Source organism: Bactrocera neohumeralis, chromosome 5, assembly GCF_024586455.1.
Source record: "Bactrocera neohumeralis isolate Rockhampton chromosome 5, APGP_CSIRO_Bneo_wtdbg2-racon-allhic-juicebox.fasta_v2, whole genome shotgun sequence".
NCBI classification, from domain to species: Eukaryota; Metazoa; Arthropoda; class Insecta; order Diptera; family Tephritidae; genus Bactrocera; species Bactrocera neohumeralis.
The window spans coordinates 9,754,179-9,772,513 of NC_065922.1; the positions used below are offsets into that span (position 1 = coordinate 9,754,179).

Sequence of the window (18,335 nt, forward strand, 5' to 3'; positions counted from 1 at the left end):
ACACTTTTCTCTGCTCTTTTGAAAGAAAAATATTTGTTTTATTTTTTCACGGCTGCGATTTTCACTTTCACCTGCGGAATTTATTAAATAAAAGCCAACAACACTTTCTATTGCATCACAGCGATTAGCGAAAGACTTGAAAGATTCCCAAATAACAATAACAGCGGAGGAAAAAGAAAAACACAAACGGTGTAAAGTTTGGAAATCACGTTCAATTGACATTTCTATAGAATAACAGTGGTGCTGCCAATCAGACAAAAACCATCTGCCTCAATTACAAATGTTTTTCCCTCACAGCGCTCCAAATTCACCCAGTATTATGAACAGTATTTTAATATTTTTGCAAAAAAGTATGAATGTATTTTTCAATTATTACAGAAAGCAATAATTACGACCCTGATCCGGAAGCTGAAGTTCTATGGGAATGGGATCGCATGCCAGGCGGTGCTGCTAGCAAGCCACCAAAGGGCGAAAAGGCGCCCCTTCGTAACAAAAACACAAATGCCGGCAAAGATGACAACGTTATATCGAATTGTTGTTGCTGGTGCTTAGTGATTTTGACAATTCTTACTGCATGTTTATTGTTTATTTGTTTATTTCTCTTACACCATATCAAGTAGGTTCATACTTATACTGTATTTATGTATTTTTGAAGTATTTTTGCTGCATATTCATACATTGCCAAAAAGTTGTTGTAGGTGATAATTGTTGGTGGTGAAGAGGTGGCCAAAATTATTAGATACATATATTTATTAATACAATAAAGAGTGAAGAATGTCAGATGGTGCCAAAAGTGTGTATTTTGTATTTAAAAATTTTCTTCTATTTCTCCAAATGATTATGAAATACATAATTTCAATTTATTATTATTTTACAAGGTCCACGCATTACCTCGATTATCGAGAATCAGTTGTTCCGGCGCCAACGGAGCATACGACAAAAGCAATCAATTGATGTACCCGATTTCGAGAGGGTAAGTGATCTCACCCCATTTAAGTTGCACGTATTTCAATTACTATGAACTTTTTCAGACATATGCCGTAATAATTTTCTCGGACAAGGCCAAATTGCGCCACTGCCAAGATGTGGAGAAGATAATACAAGAATTCAAAGTGCTTACAACGCTTGAGGTTGTAAGGTATGTGCAAATTATGGTGTTGTGTGTGTGTGTGTGTTTGCCTTTTCCTAACCTCTAATAACTGCAATATTTAAACAAAAATATTCTGCTTAAGAAATTTACGGTAATGTAATAAAAAGAAATACCAAAATTGTAATAAAAGAAGAGAATCAAGGTCCCTGTAATTTTAAAATGAGTTTTTAAATATTCTGGTCTGATCCGAAATTGATTGATGATCAAACAAGTAAAAATATTAATGACATTTCCTGTCTTCTGTTGTAGCAAAACTGAAAAGTATCTTTATCTATCTGCCTCTACGGACACACTGCTGCGATTCGCCGATGAGGCCGAATTGAGTAAGCTCACCATCACCGGGAGCATGCAGAAGTTCAATTGCGATTGCATATCCGATTATTTGCTGCCTGGCATGACCCCTGCAGATATTGTGCGTGAGTTCGAAGGTCCAGTGCTGATTAAAGATATCGTCAAGCCAGCAATTCTGTCCTATATAAAAAATGGCATAGTAGAAGATTTCTTCCCACTACACAATATTGTAAGTGTTGCAAATTACTTAATATTTTATTTACTTATTTTGTTTCTTTCTACTATTATTTCTAGGAGTATCTAGATAGATTCGCATTTGATTGGAAACGTCGCCAATTGCCCATTGAAGATATATGCAATTATTTTGGCGCAAGCATTGCACTCTACTTCGGTTTTACTGAGTTCTACACGAAGGCACTAATATTTCCCGCCATTTTCGGTATGCTGCAATGTGTGTGGAATGTGAATTTGTCATTGGTTTGCAGTTTCTATGTGCTTTGGACAACGGTAGTTGTAGTTTTTATGAAAAAAAAATATATTTTTTTATTTTCTCTCAAAATTAATATTTTATATGGTTTAGATTTTTCTGGAACTGTGGAAGCGCAAGTGCTCTGGTTATTCATACCGTTGGGGTAATATTGAGATGAGTAGTCTGGACAAACCGCGCACAGCGTATTATGGCGTCTTAAAACCGGATCCCATCACGGGCAAAATGATGTTGCAATATCCCATGCGTTATACTTATTTACAAATGTATTGTGTTTCATATCCTGTCGTGCTAATGTGCGTCGCAGCAGCATCTTATTTTGCTCTGTACCAGTTTCAGATAGAAGCCGAGGTACTAGCAGATTTTGGTAGGTGTGAAAATACTCTTAAAAATATATATTTTTTAATAAAGCTAATTTTTCCAGGTCCTGACTCTTGGTTACTATACATACCCGTTATCGTACAATCAATACTCATCGCTATTTTCTCGTGGGCTTACGAGAAGTTAGCTACCTTTTTGACTGACCAGGAAAATCATCGCACACGCTCCCAATACGATCGTCATCGTGTGAATAAGTTAATGCTTTTTGAAATTGTCAATAATTTCTTTTCACTATTCTACATTGCATTTGTGCTGCGGGACTTGCAACAATTAAAATATCAGCTAATGATGCAGTTGCTCATCTTTCAGGTGCTTATGATAATTTTTGCATTTAAAAATACACTACATAATGCTTTTATTTTTCACATCAACAGATTGTTTGCATTGCACAAGAAATTGGCATTCCTCTCTTGGCTGTGGTGCGTCAGAAATTCGTAAAGTATATGCATAAGGAAATCGATGAGGATGTAAAGTCTAATGTCAGCGATTTGGCACGCTACGAACAATGCTTTTATGAAGCTGGACTCGATCAGTATCAATCGACCTATGAGGATTACCTACAGATGTGCATACAGTTCGGTTATGTGGTGCTCTTCGCCGCCGTAGCGCCATTTGCTGCTTTGGGCGCGTTAATCAACAACATTTTCGCCATGCATATCGATTTGTTCAAGGTAAATTGATTTTTTTAGTTTACATGTTGTATATATCGTAACTTGTTATGCCTCCGTTATAGCTCTGTAACATATTCAAACGTCCATTCGGTAGACGCGCGAAGAATACTGGCGCTTGGCAGTCGGCCTTTGAATTGCTTTCGGTGATGGCGATTCTGAGCAACTGTGGTTTGCTCTATTTGCAGCCAAATGTGAAGTGAGTAAGAAAATATTTATGCAGTTTTGTTTTATAGTGTTTGGTTATGTGTGTCAATTTATATTAGTGTGGAGGAAATAGATGTTGAAGCAACCATTAATAACGGATACCTATTTGTGGAAATTTTGCTAGATGGTTCATGATATGCCAAATATTAGAGCCAAGGTTGCAAATGATGTCTTAAAAAATAATATAATTATTTAAATTTTATTTAAGATTTTCGAGATTACTAAATAAAAAAATTTAATTATTAAAATTAATTTATTTATATTTTAAATTTAAATTAATTTTTTTTATTTAGTAATCTCGAAAATCTTAGATAACTTTTTCCATTTCTATTATTTCTATTTCCGTATTTAAATATTAAAAATAAAATTAAAAGTACTGTTACTTGATTAAAAAAATAATAATTTAATTCCAAATATCGGGTTGAAAACTAAAAAAGATTAATATTAATTCCTAATATTTAATTCAATATTCAAAAAAAAAAGTTTTTAGTTTAAAAGAAAAGTTGTAAGTTCAAAAAAAGTTTTTAGTTTAAAAGAAAAGTTGTAAGTTAAAAAAATTGTAATTGTAATTGTAAAAAAAAAGTTTTTGAATTTGCATTTTTTTGCACTATTGAAGTTCGCGTTTTAAAACTTCGAATTAGAGCTCGAACCGAGCTATCATCTTCAATACTCTAAAGCGAACTTACACATTTAAACTATTTACATACTATGTTTTATCAATTTATAATTTTGATTTTGGGGTTAAAAATGTATTTTTCAATATTTAATTCCGATTTTCCAATTAATTTAAAAAACTATATTTAATTTTCAAATCCCAAACTTACATATGTTTTATCAATTTATAATTTTGATTTTGGGGTTAAAAATGTATTTTTCAATATTTAATTCCGATTTTCCAATTAATTTAAATAACTACATATACATATTTAATTTTCAAATCCCAAACACTTTTCAAAATTTTAATTAGATTTTCATCTTTTAAAATTTTGGGAATTTTTTTTTTAAAAAAAACTTTTAGTATAAAATTAGATTTTCAAAATTTTAATTCCAAGTTTGTGATCAAAATTTTAATTTATTAATTAAAAAACCTTTTTAGAATAAAAATTAGATTTTCAAAATTTTAATTCCAATTTTGTGTTTAAAAATTTTAAAATTTTATAAACATTTAAACTGTATCCTATACTAATACTAACTCTTTCATTTGCAGAGGATTTTTCTCAAAACTATTTCCACAAATGCCCGACATCACGTTTATACTCTTCGAACATCTGCTGTTGGGTTTAAAATTCGTTATACACAAAGTGATACACGAGCGTCCGCGTTGGGTGCGCATAGCCTTGCTGAAGGCTGACTACGAATCGGACGAGGCGTACAAAAAACTGAAGTAAGCTCGATTTGGTATATGAAAAGCATAAATAATAAATATATATTTGCAGAAAATTCAAGGCGCTTAACAAAATGGACTAAAACTATGTGAAATATGGACTAAAAAATAATCTCTTAAAAGTGGCAAATGAGCGCAGATGCACTATCTGTATCCACTTGAGTACTAGTGGTGAATCAGTTATGTGTTAAATAATATTTTTTTATTAATTTTTATTTTTCTTAATAATTTTTTTTATTCCTTTTAATTTTAATTTAAAGTTTTTTTTAATAATTTTATTTTTTTTTTCCAAAACATTATTTTGCCGAAAGCAGTTGACAATATAATATTTTATTATTAAAAAAATATTTATAATTATTTATTATCATATTTTAATAACAAACTTTATACTTATTATTAATTATGTTATTCTTTTACTTTCTAAATTATTATTTTAATTATTTTGTATATAAAAATGCCACCAAATATTAATATTATTGCTAAGACAAATACTCACACTTATGTGCCTCAAGTGTGCCACACACAATGTAACAACTTAAGTTTTATGTGAATTTCTTACAAATTAATGTATTATACTTACATACATACAAACATGTTTTAAATAAAGTCATAACAACTATTTTGCTATACTTAACTTTCAAGTCAATGACTCCCTCTGTAATATCTGAAAGCCAAATAGGCGTCGATGGCATGCAAAATGCCCGCCGCATAGCCCATATACTGCAAAGTAACGTTATAATTAATTATATTGCATGTCAGTATAACGGTTGTCTCACTTACATAAGTCGCCGTCATTGCGGGATAGGCCCAAAAACCGGGACGCACCAGAAACTGCGGTTGCAGCCAAACAACACAGGCGAAACCCATATAGCTGGAGGAGCTGAAGTACATGCTGCAAGCGACTGCATTGAAGAGCGTCTCCTGGCGAAGAAAATAAATATTTCAAATGAGAAAAAAGGTCTGTGAAACAGTTCGAGTACATATTTTTGAAGCAAATATGCTTAGTACCCCTTAAAAGCCACTTACGAAGAGTGATTGTCTAATAAGACTGGAGGACTTCTCGGAGAAGCAGTAGCATATCATCAGTATGGTTGTGGTTGTGAAGCAGTAGGCGGTCGTCGTCAGCATGCTGGTCAAAGCTTGTCCAATTGTATCCGCTGCCGGCACGCCATAACGCACTAGTAGGCCCTCACATAGGAAGGCCAAAGTTAGTTGGAGTATTTTGAGCAGGCCCACGCGCGAATTCACGAAACCGAAATTGACGCAAGTGCACACGCGACAACAACAAAGTTTGAAACCAAAATTTTGGCCAATGCCACGCATACCAAATGAAGACATGGCACCAGGGAATCACAAGTTTGTTAATAACTTTTTTAATATATATTTTTTTGTAATAAAAATTTTTTTATAAAATATTTGTTAATTAAATTTTTGGTGTAATTTTTTTTTTTTTTTTCAATTAATTATAATTTTTTAATTAATTAATTTTTTTCAATTAATTATTAGTTTTTAATTAATTATTATTTTTTTTTTAATTTTAGTTTTTAAAAACTTTAATATGAAGTAAATTTTTCATTTAAAATAATTTTTTTTCATTAATTTTTTTTAAATTAATTTTTTTTAATTAATTTTTTTTAATTAATTTTTTTTTTAATTTTTTTTTTAAATTAATTTTTTTTTTAATTAATTTTTGTTTTATTAATTTTTAAATTTATATTTTCTTTACTTTTAAAAACTTCTTATTTTCTTTATTGCAACATACAAATATTTGGTTATTTATGAACAAAGCCGAATTGTAAAAATACGCGCTGCGCTCTCACTCACGCACTGTTTGTCAAATGCGCCTTCATTCCATAGCTAAGCAAATGCACAACAGGATATGCTAAAAATAGTTTCCTTTTCGATCCCCCAAGCAGACTGCCGCTATTGTGGTCCCTGACCTAAACAGATCGTTTACTGCAGCCGCGTCTTTCTTTTCGTTTTTGTTTACAAATTGCAAGGCACGAAAATAAATTCGACTAAATGCAATCGCCTGCACGTGAATGTACACATACACATGCATATATTTGTACATATATACATAAATATTACATGTTATATATGTTATATACATATGTATATTCTTAAGTAGATTCATAAACGCATGCGAAATCAAATACTCAAGTACGTATGTACATTAGAGCGGGTCGATTTTTTTCTATACAATCGCTTATGCAGGAAATGTTCGACGGGTCATTCTGCACAACTTTGTCTAAAAGCCTGTGGGTCTAAATCACAGCAGTTGATTTCCCTGGTGCAGAGTCCAAATAATGCTGATTGATTTAAACCCTGGTATCAACAGTACTTTCTTCTCCCCAAAAAGCAATGCTTTATTGCTGTCAAATTTATAAACGTGCCTATTGAGGGTTAGGGCTAATTAAAAAAAGATTTAATTGAATGATATTTCCGAAAGAGCTGACAGATGGATCAAGGTGAAGGAAACACGCATGCTTTTTACTCACATATCGTTTCGAAAGGACTGCTGGACGGCTGTTGGCCTCTTAACAGGTTAAAACCTACTGGCAGCACATGCGAGCCGGATAGGTATGAGAACCGACGATACATGCAGAAAGTACCTCCTATGCTTCAGTTCGGCATTTTACTGGGTTTGTCTGGAAAGTGATAGGACTGAGTCGATTAAAAAAAATTTTATTGAACCAATCTTCACAATTTTTTAAAAACTTTCAAAATAGACTCTTTCTGCGTCGATGCAGCGCTGCTAGCGCGATTCCAAGCATTGAAAGCGTTACGGAAGGCATCCTCCGGAATAGCCTTGAGAGCCGAGGTGCATGCTGTTTAGATCCTTTCTGTCGTCTCAAAATGCTTGCCTTTCATCGGTCTTTTCAGGCAAGGAAACAAAAAAAGTCCGAGGGGACTGCATCTGGGCAGTAGGGCGGCTGCCGAAGCGTTGGTTATGTAGCTGTTCAAAAGAAAGGCGTTGTGAGTGGGGGCATTGTCGTGGTGGAATTTGCAATTGCGGTCTTCATCAGCGATCTCTTTCCAGTCCTCCAAAAAGGCCTGGTGCCACCGAAACACACCACTTCTTGCTAAAGGAACATCTGGGTAAGCCTGCTTGATCATATCAAACGTCTTTGTCGCAGATTTACAGAGTTTCACAAAGAATTTAATGGCGTACCTCTGCTCTAAAGAACGTATTTTCGGCTTGCACCACTCACAGAAACACGTCGCGGGAAAATGTTTGTTCTGACTCTCCAGGTGCTCGTAGACAACTGACCAGCCGCTCGATCGTTAGCTAAGAACGCTTTCTACCGAATCCAGTAAGTCCGCGCACTCTTTGAAGTACAGTTGCGGCGGAAGATCTATCTATTACCCTTTGGACTAAGCCTGTAGCCTATCTGGTAGCTTTGCAGTTCAAGGGGCTAAATGAAGTTAGATATCAAGTCGCTCCTATAAAAGGCGTTAACATCTTGCATGGCGAATACTTCAGCTCAAATTAAATTGTATCTCCATCTGGTATTACGACACTCTCCCAAGTCTAAAATTTCGCGTACACTTTCGTTTTCTGGTCCTCGGCAAATTTTGGTCGCAGCCTTCCTTCTTACTGATTTTCTGGTTGGTCAAGAGCTCATCGTCACATGCATTATGGACTTGATTTGATAAACGAAAACAATCCTGTCTCCTCTTATTCTCTGCTTTCTCTTTGCATTAAAGAGAATATAGAGTCTTTATTAAAATGGACTAATTTACGAGGCCGCTCTTTCGATCGTGTAAAATCATGCTAAATTCATATGTATATTAACTCTTTAACCATAACACCATCTTTGCATCAATGGTATTCCTTTAGCACACTTAAGATGATATAAATAAATAATTATTTATGGAAGAGCTTAATTTGGTGAAGCCTTGATAATATGTTAAATTAGTCTCGAGGCAGACACGATTCGTAATTAAGTGAAATGAATGAACATTCTTTTGGATTAACGTTACGCAAATTGTGATTACGATGTTTCTAATTTTACTTTCAAATCAAGTCCTAAAAATTAGTTAAGCAGAGTAATATGCGGTATGCACAGGAAACATAATTCTCCGATGAGGGATATAGAAATAACACACTTGATCTATCGGTGAACACAGTGTTGCCCTTGTTATTGACGATAAAAGAGCCGTTGGCGTATTCTTCTCTACAGGAAAAAAACGTTGTGTTTAACCAGCCATGGGTCCCTATTTCTTATCAAAATCATCTTATGAGATGAACTCCTGGCTTAATAGCTTCGTTAACAAACAATCGCTATCGGGGAGAATCAAATGCTCGTGTGTTATAGGAGGCGCATTTGCGTCCATTTTCTATTGACCATTTGGTGCCACCACTCATTGAAATAAGACAGGAAATGCTGTTACATTCAATATCGAGCGTTCTAACGCGATGTTGACCGAATTTTTTCATGGAATTTGATGAAATCGACGCCGACGTTCTCTATTTCCAAGATAGACGAAATTATCTACAACTTCGCAGTTATGACTGTCAAGAGTGACGTGGGAGCCTAGTCGCTAGTGCAACGATGAGATGAAATATTTCGTATTGCCATCGGCCACCACCAGAGTCATTTATATTGCTTCCTTAACCATTCTGGAAAAAGCAGAAGTAATGGCGCGGTTGTTATGGCCAGTGATATACTTAATATCATCGGCGTACGCCAGCAGTTGAGCACTCTTATAGAAGATTGTATCTTCTCTATTCAGATCTACAGCTTGAACTATTTTCTCCAGGAGTAGATTGAATAAGTCGCACGATAGTGAGTCGCCTTGTCTGCAAACTCGTTTGATATCGAAAGGTCGGAGTAGTCCTTCCCGATCCTGACGGGGTTTTTGGTATTGCTCAGTTTAAGAATGCACAGCTATGAGATAAATGCATAATTTTCTTCGGAATTCAAATGTACATGAATTTCACGGAAAAATATGTGGGAATAGATAGTATGTATGATATACATATAATGATTATAATGAGGCTACGAGATCTACATATACATACATACATATATATATACTTATGCCCTCCCATCAAATACGTATGTCAGTTTGTATATACAAATATTGAGTTACAACTTAATAAATCGCAACCAAAGCTATCAGCGAAGCCTGGCTTTTCTCACCTACGCCCAGTGCTTTTGTATTTGGGTGTGTGTGTGTGTGTGTGTGTGGCATTTCAGTATTTCACAACCTTTGTAAAAACCTTTCCGTGCTGCCAAGCAATCATTTGTCGGAATAAATTTCGAGGGGATCTGTTTGTCTAGAGTTTAACAAGTTTTTATTGCCATTTATCTTACATCGGTAGGAATTAATTGCTGCATAAATCTTTCCACTTTTCAGCAGCACTTCGGATTAAACGGGGGCGCATGCGGGTACCGGTGTTTAAATCGCAATAAAATTAAAATAAAAAGCGTTATTAACGCTGCCATTAAATAATAGTTGGATGTGCTAATTTACGCTATGCGGTGCTCTGTAATTTACTGTTAGTCATTACGTATGCCAATGTAAACAAACAAAAGATTATGCAATTTTTATTCACGCCTTCAGCCGCCAAGCGCACTTAAACCCGATTTTAAAAAGGCGAAGCAAGAAATTCGCCGGCAGTTTGCTGATTATACATACATACTTCCATGTACTTACATATGTACATAAGTATGTAATTAAATGTAGGTGCAGTATTGCATGGTAAAATTGTCTTCAGCGCAGTTAGGCTTAAAATTTAGCGCGCTTTCTGGGCCTGGAGGAGCCGTATTTATATTTAGAAACTTTTGTGAGAAACGCAAAATCATCAGCTCTTTCTTTTCCCAATTATCTTTGATACTGTCTGAGTTAAGATTTCGCCCAAATTGCATCATAAAAAATGGAATAAAAAAATTATTCTTGTTTTTGTAATATTTTGCGCATATTCTTCTTTCCGGCATAAAATTTGAGCCATAATAATAAGCGCTTCTTGTAAAAACCCAACACTTAAAGACTTCTCTACCATAGCTAAAAGCATGGAAAAATCAATATGGTTAAATACTAAAAGCCTTGTTAGTGATATGGGTTCAATCTGGATATCTTCCACCGATATCGTTTATTATATATATAAAAGCTCTGATTATGAGTGCTTATTCCCTCTACGATTGAGTTTGTGAGGGAGAATATTGACTATTTCTTATCGATTTATTAATGAGAGTCTTTCTCTGGCTCGGGTGTGTTCGACCGGTTGCCGGCCGAGCTATTCAAATACGGCGGCGAAGAACTGAGAAAAAGCATGCATCAGTTTCTTTGTAAAATATGGTCGGACGAAAGCCCGAGGACTAGAATTTAACTGTGCTCCGTCTAAACCACAAAAAGGAGACCCCACAATCTGCGCCAACTACCGTGGGATAAGTCTCCTAAACATCGCGTATAAGGTTCTATCGAGCGTATTGTGTGAAAGATTAAAGCCCACCGTCAACAAACTGATTGAACCTTATCAGTGTGGCTTTAGGCCTCGAAAATCAACAAACGAAAATTCTTGGAAAATACCCTTGAAAAGAAGATCGAAACACACTACCTCTTCATCGATTTCAAAGCTGCTTTCGAGCTGCCTTTACGCTGCGATGTCTGAATTTGGTATCCCCGCAAAACTAATACGGCTGTGTAAACTGACGTTGAGCAACACCAAAAGCTCCGTCAGGATCGGGAAGGACCTCTCCGAGCCGTTCGATACCAAACGAGGTTTCAGACAAGGCGACTCCCTATCGTGCGACTTCTACAATCTACTGCTGGAGAAAATAATTCGAGCTGCAGAACTTAATCGAGCAGGTGCAATCTTTTATAAGAGTGTACAGCTGCTGGCGTATGCCGATGATATGCCGATGATCTATCTTGGAACCAGCATTAACACCAACAACAACCTGGCTACACTTGGAATCTCCAGTTGGCGTAAGTGGTGTCTACACCAATTCAGAAGAAGATTATTAAATATTATACTAGCTGAATATTCGCTCAAATTTGACTCGGACTGACGAAAAACTGCAAATTCGGTATTTTAATACCATTTTTTATTATAGCCTTTCAAAATATGGTTCTTTTGAGCCAAGTAAGCCTAATCCAATTTCCCATGCACTTGTTATATCCTCGAGTGGGATGGTCATCAGTGCCTTCTGCGATTTTTTTTCGGTTTAAGCTCATTTTTGAAGCGCCTTCCGCTAAATATTTGGAGAATTTCGATCTCTTATTTACAAACCCACGTCGCACCACCAGTAAAGATGCGTTTGATGTGCGTACGATCCTCAAGCCTCAAAATCAAGCACCTCTTTTTAGGAGTCTAGCATTCATAACCAAAGTGTGTTGAGTTCATCCATTGGTCTTGAGTTGTTGAGATCCTTTGCTAGCTCTCTTATGCCAAAAAGACAATCTAGGAAAGCCATATTTATTGAGGGGGTTTGAGCGTTCAGTTAGACCAGTCTGGGATTGCTCCAACTTAACCCATTGTTTTTAAGTCTGATTTTTCAGTAAGAAAATTAAAATATTTCACTATTTCAGTAACCCTTGATAGATTCTTAGCATCTTAATTTGTTTCATACGAAAATGTCTTCTAAGAATTAGTAGTTATCTGTAATTTTCAATACTTTGCGTACAAATTTTTATTACTTGCTTTCGTTATTTTACAAATGTATTTATAAAACAGATTGTTATCAACTTTGTTTTCCAGAAAAATCACATTTCTGAAATTTCTAATTAAGTGTTATTTTCTACTGCGCCACAAATAATAGGCAGTTAATTAAGTTTAATTATTGTAACACTATCATTTAATTAAAGCAATTATTGGAAGCTTTCACATCACACAATTATTATTGTTGTTGTTTTCTATAAAATTACATATGTATATAAAATACGGCTGAGAAAGCTAAGAATTTGCGGTATTCTCACACAGAAACACCAACAATGCTTATTACATCATTATTATTCATGAGCGGATTTTAAAGCTCTTCAAAACAAATCAATTAAGCTTGATTGTTTTCCGACTGAGAAAGTTCGAAAATTGGGTGAAACTTTATTGCATCACTTAATTGTGACGCTGTTTAATTTAAAATCGAGCATTTCATGGGTCATAAAGGGCACAATACACTGTTTTGAATAAAGATAGCCCTTAGTTTTCACAATTGACGTCAGTTCTAATAATTACTTATGGGGGGATAAATTTAGACATTCAAGTGCTTAAAAATAAGCATTGAATATTTAAGGGATCAGATAAGAATTTAACGACTTTTCCGTTGAGCACACATGAAAATAGCACTAACAACTTTCTTCAAGGGTGTGATCACAACAAAGCAATATTCTCTCACATTCTATTCAAGCAGCTTCGGACTTCCGGCCTCGGGGAAAAGTTTTAGCTGCGGTTTGAGTTTATAAGATAGGCTTAAGTACAGTTAAACAAAGTCTGCTGTTTTGCACAAAACGGAGCCTAGGATTATTACAACTAGAACTGAATTAGAACTGCTGCCGGTCACGAACAAAATTGTTATTGGGTTGTTCACTAAGTAACTTTGTTTTTTAGTGCAATTCAAACAAGATTTTTTTACTGTGTAAAATATTTTATGAAAGTAGTCGTATTCTCCATTTTGATCTAATACCATTTGCCATTAGTCGGGCAAGAGATTGAATCCACGCTCATAAAAATTTTAAGCAAAAAACTGTTCCAAGTGGTTTATGGACATCTCGATTTGAGGTGTAGGTTCCATTTCCAAACATTTTCGCAGAGACCGGAACAAATAATAGTTCGAAGGAGCCAAGTCTGGAGAATATGTTGGTTGTAGTAGCACATCCCATTCAAGCTGCAAAAGCTTTTAGCGAGTAATCTAATTAGTACGAGATCTCCCATTACTTTGGCGAACATTACACCTGTTCTATTGATCAAATTTCGCCTCTTTTATTTGAGTGAATCACTATGAAGAAGACCATGAAGAAGTTCGAATAGCAATTGCCCGCCTGAAGAACAACAAAGCGGCAGGGGCCGACGGATTGCCGGCCGAGCTATTCAAACACGGCGGCGAAGAACTGATAAGGAGCATGCATCTGCTTCTTTGTAAAATATGGTCGGACGAAAGCATGCCCAACGATTGGAATTTAAGTGCGCTATGCCCAATCCATAAAAAAGGAGACCCCACAATCTGCGCCAACTACCGTGGGATTAGCCTCCTCAACATCGCATATAAGTTCTATCGAGCGTATTGTGTGAAAGATTAAAGCCCACCGTCAACAAACTTATTGGACCTTATCAGTGTGGCTTCAGACCTGGAAAATCAACAACCGACCAGATATTCACCATGCGCCAAATCTTGGAAAAGACCCGTGAAAGAAGAATCGACACACACCACCTCTTCGTCGATTTCAAAGATGCTTTCGACAGCACGAAAAGGAGCTGCCTCTATGCCACGATGTCTGAATTTGGTATCCCCGCAAAACTAATACGGCTGTGTAAACTGACGTTGAGTAACACCAAAAGCTCCATCAGGATCGGGAAGGACCTCTCCGAGCCGTTCGATACCAAACGAGGTTTCAGACAAGGCGACTCCCTATCGTGCGACTTCTTCAACCTGCTTCTGGAGAAAATAGTTCGAGCTGCAGAACTAAATAGAGAAGGTACCATCTTCTATAAGAGTGTACAGCTGCTGGCGTATGCCGATGGTATTGATATCATCGGCCTCAACACCCGCGCCGTTAGTTCTGCTTTCTCCAGGCTGGACAAGGAAGCAAAGAAAATGGGTCTTGCAGTGAACGAGGGCAAAACGAAATATCTCCTGTCATCAAACAAACAGTCGTCGCACTCGCGACTTGGCTCTCACGTCACTGTTGACAGTCATAACTTTGAAGTTGTAGATAATTTCGTCTATTTAGGAACCAGCATTAACACCACCAACAATGTCAGCCTGGAAATCCAACGCAGGATTGCTCTTGCCAACAGGTGCTACTTCGGACTGAGTAGGCAATTGAAAAGTAAAGTCCTCTCTCGACGAACAAAAGCTAAACTCTATAAGTCGCTCATAATTCCCGTCCTGCTGTATGGTGCAGAGGCTTGGGCGATGACAACAACCGATGAGTCGACGTTACGAGTTTTCGAGAGAAAAATTCTGCGAAAGATTTATGGTCCTTTGCGCATTGGCCAAGGCGAATATCGCATTCGATGGAACGATGAGCTGTACGAGATATACGACGACATCGACATAGTTCAGCGAATTAAAAGGCAGCGGCTACGCTGGCTGGGTCATGTTGTCCGGATGGATGAAAACACTCCAGCTCTGAAAGTATTCGACGCAGTACCCGCCGGGGGAAGCAGAGGAAGAGGAAGACCTCCACTCCGTTGGAAGGACCAAGTGGAGAAGGACCTGGCTTCGCTTGGAATATCCAATTGGCGCCACGTAGCGAAAAGAAGAAACGACTGGCGCGCTGTTGTTAACTCGGCTATAATCGCGTAAGCGGTGTCTACGCCAATTAAGAAGAAGAAGAAGAATCACTAAATTTCTCGAGCTGCTCATAATACCCTTCAGAATTAATCGTGGTATTGTTGCGCAAAAGCTCAAAATAAACAATATCTTTGCAATCCTACCAAACAGACAAAATAATCTGTTTTTGGTGAATATCGGCCTTTGAAGTGGTTTGAACTGGTTCATCCATAACCCTTTTGCGCTTTACATTCTTGTAAACAACTCACTTTTCATCGACAGTAACAATGCGTTTCATAAATGGATCTTCTTTGACGTTTGATTAGTCACAGTTGTTAATGAGACAAAGCAAATTTCGTTCCGTAAGAACATGAGGAACCCTTATGTCAAGCTGCGAAATTAATCCTAGACGTTTCATGTGCTTGTGAACGGTCGCATTAGACAAAGTTAATCTCTAGACAATCTCTAGAGTTGTTATACGATGATCGACTTTATTTCATCCACATCGGCTTCAATAAGACCTGGCGTTCGGTTAAAATATCTCTTCCGTACACATCGCATTTTTTTTTTGCCGTGCTTGAACTGCATTTTGACCCTTTTGATAGTAAAACAGTACAATATGTGAAAATGCTGTTTTCTATATTCCATGATCGACAGGGCACCGAATAAAAACTATTCCAAAAAATTTAAAAAATATTTTTAGAAACAAGTCTTACTATATCAGCTGTTCAAATATTTAACGATAAAGTGACTAAGTGCGAAGTTGGATGCGAAAAAATTCAATAAAATCTGTCGTTGTAATTAAACGGCCATATATTTATGGCCATATTCACAATATAGGTATCCTCAAATAACAACATCCGAACATTGGTAGCTACGTTTGGATAGATCTTAGTACAAACTGTATCGCAATTGCCTTAGATATTGTTACCTCGACAGTCGAGATTACCTAAGCGGAGTGAATCTGGATTTTAGTCAGATCAAGGACTACAGGTGAATGTGTTCTGTCGCTTAAATAACCATAGTACCTCAGATAGTACCTAAATATAGAATAGTTCGCGAGTTTTCTTGTTGCCATGCAGATTCCTGAGGCCGACAAGTGAAACCTTACATTGCAATACCTACCTTTATTGTTTTTGAATGCAGCTTTTAGGGATGTTTGGTATTACTTAGCCGTCTGAATAGAGGAAAGCTTTAACCATTCTTTCATTCAAAAAGCGAGATAGACATAGAGGGGATCCTAGCATATCTGCATGGACAGAAGTGATGTTCGATAATTGATCATTATTTACGCCGGAAATGACTTTTTCAGATATAGAAGTATCTCACGCAAACAGGTATTATTTCCACTGAAACTATCTCATTGCCCAGAATATTACATGTAAAAAGGAGTATTTATTTTTTCGATAACATATTACAATTTGCGTACAAAAACACATTGCTGAAAACTCACTCGAGTTTTCTAACTTGTTTCTACTCACATACACTATATCGCCGGATTTCTGAATCAAAACAAAAACACTGACAATTGAAAGAAAAATTATTTGCGAGTAAGAAAACTTTTATTATTGATAATACTTACTTTTGTTTGTGTTATTCAAAATGCCGTTAAACCTAACGCATTTGCAACGCTGCATCATCTCGACGGCATTTTATGTTGTGTGCTTCGTGGGTATTACGCGCACTTTATCGAGTTCCAAACAAAAAATAATTTGTTTCGTTTCTCGGCAGATTCTTGAAATTGTGGCTTGTGCGCTCATCTACGACATGACCGACTCCGACTGCATAGGAGCGCGTGAGATCTCTACATTCATGTGGTGGTCAGGTCTTTTAGTCTTTATTCCCATTATACCGGATATATTGTACTGCATCATGGGCATACTAATATCGGAGCCATTCTATGCAGCACTGGTGAGTGCCAGTTATATTCCTTATCCTTTTTTATGCCGATTTTTCTTTGCCCTAGGGCGGCTGCTATAACATTGTGATGTTCTGTGTGTGCGTATTGGCCTGCATATTTGCCTTTCTCTCGGTTACGGGTTGTGGAAATCCGAAACAGACGACAGTTTTAGTAGTTGGTATAATTGAACTTATTGCTGGCATAGTACATCTGGTATTCATATGGTTTATCAAGGAGAATCTCGATGAAGGCGAAGTTTTATTTAGTAAAAATTTTTAAAGCAAATGTTGGCGACTAATGTTTATATATGTAATCTACGAGCCTTTCATATTATAATATGTGGAAAAATGGGCAGAATATTGCTTTTAATTAATTAGTGTTTCTAGTGTGTTGGAAGTAAGACTATATGTATAGATAGTGAAGTGACCAGAAACTGAATTTTATAAAGATTTTGCAGTACTTATAGGAGGTAGTCGTTATTCACGGCTCCACACGATTCCAAGAGAGTTCTTAATTTGCATTATTTGTTAAGTTGGAATCTTTATTCTATATATGCCTGCCTTAAGGTATTTTCAGTTCCTAAACCACTTTGGATTTTTTTGACTAGCCTATAGAAGTCTTTACTTAGTTGTAACCCTATTGAATGGTTTACAGAATTCACGGTTCTCGTTGAAACCCGACATCAGTGGCGTTCAAGCTGAACCGATCCATTGAAACTACTTTCTAGCACTCACACTGAGCAAATCGATTGTCTCTTGTATATTCTGATTCATTCAAAAATTAGTTTCTGGCAGCCAATTTAGAAAAAAGGTGCGAAAATTTCGAACAACAAATTCGTATATTACTGCTTCTTCACTTCGCATTACTTGCTCATGTAAGTCTATATATCAAATCGGTTCATGTTGGTTGGATCCATGAATGCTGGTAATAATGCAATCAATCCGTTCGAAAAGCTCATCATATAAATCCTATAGTTCACGTCACCTAAAATGCAAAACAACGTATTACAAAAAAATTGAAAATCGTTGTCAGATATAATAACCAATATATTGGTTAGTCGAAAAGGTCTTTTCGTATTTTGTCAATAGATGTCGTTGCAGTCGTATATCTCTAGTGCTGCACATCATCACATTCTGTCATACCATATAATGTTGGAAGATACTCTAATTTTGTTTCAAAATGAGTATATAATAACCAATATATAACCATATTATAACCAAAACTCAAATTTTGTTTCAATATTAGTGGTTTCTATTATATCGTTTTTAATTCGCCTTTAAACTTATGAAAAGTGATGTTACATTATTTTGCATTTTACGTAACGATATACTATGTATATATCATATAGATTCACACAGATCATTTTTCTAAGCAATTTCTACCGGGTAATTCGTTGTAAAATCGATTCAAGCATAAATCATGGTT

The 18,335-nt window shown here is 36.1% G+C and overlaps 3 protein-coding genes across 4 annotated transcripts; 2 read left to right on the top strand and 1 right to left on the bottom strand.

Annotated features, from left to right (window-relative positions):
• The first annotated feature begins 216 nt into the window (after window positions 1-216).
• Window positions 217-5,197, top strand: LOC126759064 (anoctamin-8). Of its 2 annotated transcripts, XM_050473656.1 has the most exons (12): window positions 217-314; window positions 379-544; window positions 879-973; window positions 1,032-1,138; window positions 1,400-1,670; window positions 1,736-1,948; window positions 2,022-2,295; window positions 2,353-2,618; window positions 2,684-2,980; window positions 3,043-3,176; window positions 4,392-4,568; window positions 4,621-5,197. In XM_050473656.1, the coding sequence occupies exons 2-12, from the start codon at window positions 502-504 to the stop codon at window positions 4,649-4,651; spliced, it is 1,908 nt and encodes a 635-aa protein (XP_050329613.1). In that variant the 5' UTR covers window positions 217-314; window positions 379-501; the 3' UTR covers window positions 4,652-5,197. The 2 variants fall into 2 exon arrangements, with proteins under 2 accessions (XP_050329613.1, XP_050329614.1); XM_050473657.1 differs by lacking the exons at window positions 217-314; window positions 379-544 and adding an exon at window positions 635-793.
• A 1-nt stretch (window position 5,198) lies between these two features.
• Window positions 5,199-5,967, bottom strand: LOC126759108 (protein singles bar). Its single transcript, XM_050473726.1, has 3 exons — window positions 5,595-5,967; window positions 5,349-5,489; window positions 5,199-5,288 (listed from the first exon to the last, which is right to left on the bottom strand). Exons 1-3 carry the CDS (start codon window positions 5,904-5,906, stop codon window positions 5,211-5,213), a joined length of 531 nt encoding a protein of 176 aa, XP_050329683.1. The 5' UTR covers window positions 5,907-5,967; the 3' UTR covers window positions 5,199-5,210.
• A 10,094-nt stretch (window positions 5,968-16,061) lies between these two features.
• Window positions 16,062-17,892, top strand: LOC126759111 (uncharacterized). Its single transcript, XM_050473729.1, has 3 exons — window positions 16,062-16,678; window positions 16,742-16,921; window positions 16,977-17,892. Exons 1-3 carry the CDS (start codon window positions 16,613-16,615, stop codon window positions 17,187-17,189), a joined length of 459 nt encoding a protein of 152 aa, XP_050329686.1. The 5' UTR covers window positions 16,062-16,612; the 3' UTR covers window positions 17,190-17,892.
• Window positions 17,893-18,335: the final 443 nt, after the last annotated feature.

What these genes read in the sequence shown, in the direction of transcription:
- LOC126759064 (XM_050473656.1), top strand. Translation starts at nt 502, where the DNA reads ATGCCGGCAAAGATGACAACGTTATATCGAATTGTTGTTGCTG. An exon ending in CGAGGTACTAGCAGATTTTG is followed by an intron (nt 2,296 to 2,352) that starts GTAGGTGTGAAA and finishes TAATTTTTCCAG; the next exon opens with GTCCTGACTCTTGGTTACTA. An exon ending in TATTTGCAGCCAAATGTGAA is followed by an intron (nt 3,177 to 4,391) that starts GTGAGTAAGAAA and finishes TTTCATTTGCAG; the next exon opens with AGGATTTTTCTCAAAACTAT.
- LOC126759111 (XM_050473729.1), top strand. Translation starts at nt 16,613, where the DNA reads ATGCCGTTAAACCTAACGCATTTGCAACGCTGCATCATCTCGACGGCA. An exon ending in CATTTTATGTTGTGTGCTTC is followed by an intron (nt 16,679 to 16,741) that starts GTGGGTATTACG and finishes GTTTCTCGGCAG; the next exon opens with ATTCTTGAAATTGTGGCTTG. An exon ending in AGCCATTCTATGCAGCACTG is followed by an intron (nt 16,922 to 16,976) that starts GTGAGTGCCAGT and finishes TCTTTGCCCTAG; the next exon opens with GGCGGCTGCTATAACATTGT.
- LOC126759108 (XM_050473726.1), bottom strand. Translation starts at nt 5,906, where the DNA reads ATGTCTTCATTTGGTATGCGTGGCATTGGCCAAAATTTTGGTTTCAAA. An exon ending in TTATTAGACAATCACTCTTC is followed by an intron (nt 5,490 to 5,594) that starts GTAAGTGGCTTT and finishes TTTCTTCGCCAG; the next exon opens with GAGACGCTCTTCAATGCAGT. An exon ending in CCGCAATGACGGCGACTTAT is followed by an intron (nt 5,289 to 5,348) that starts GTAAGTGAGACA and finishes GTTACTTTGCAG; the next exon opens with TATATGGGCTATGCGGCGGG.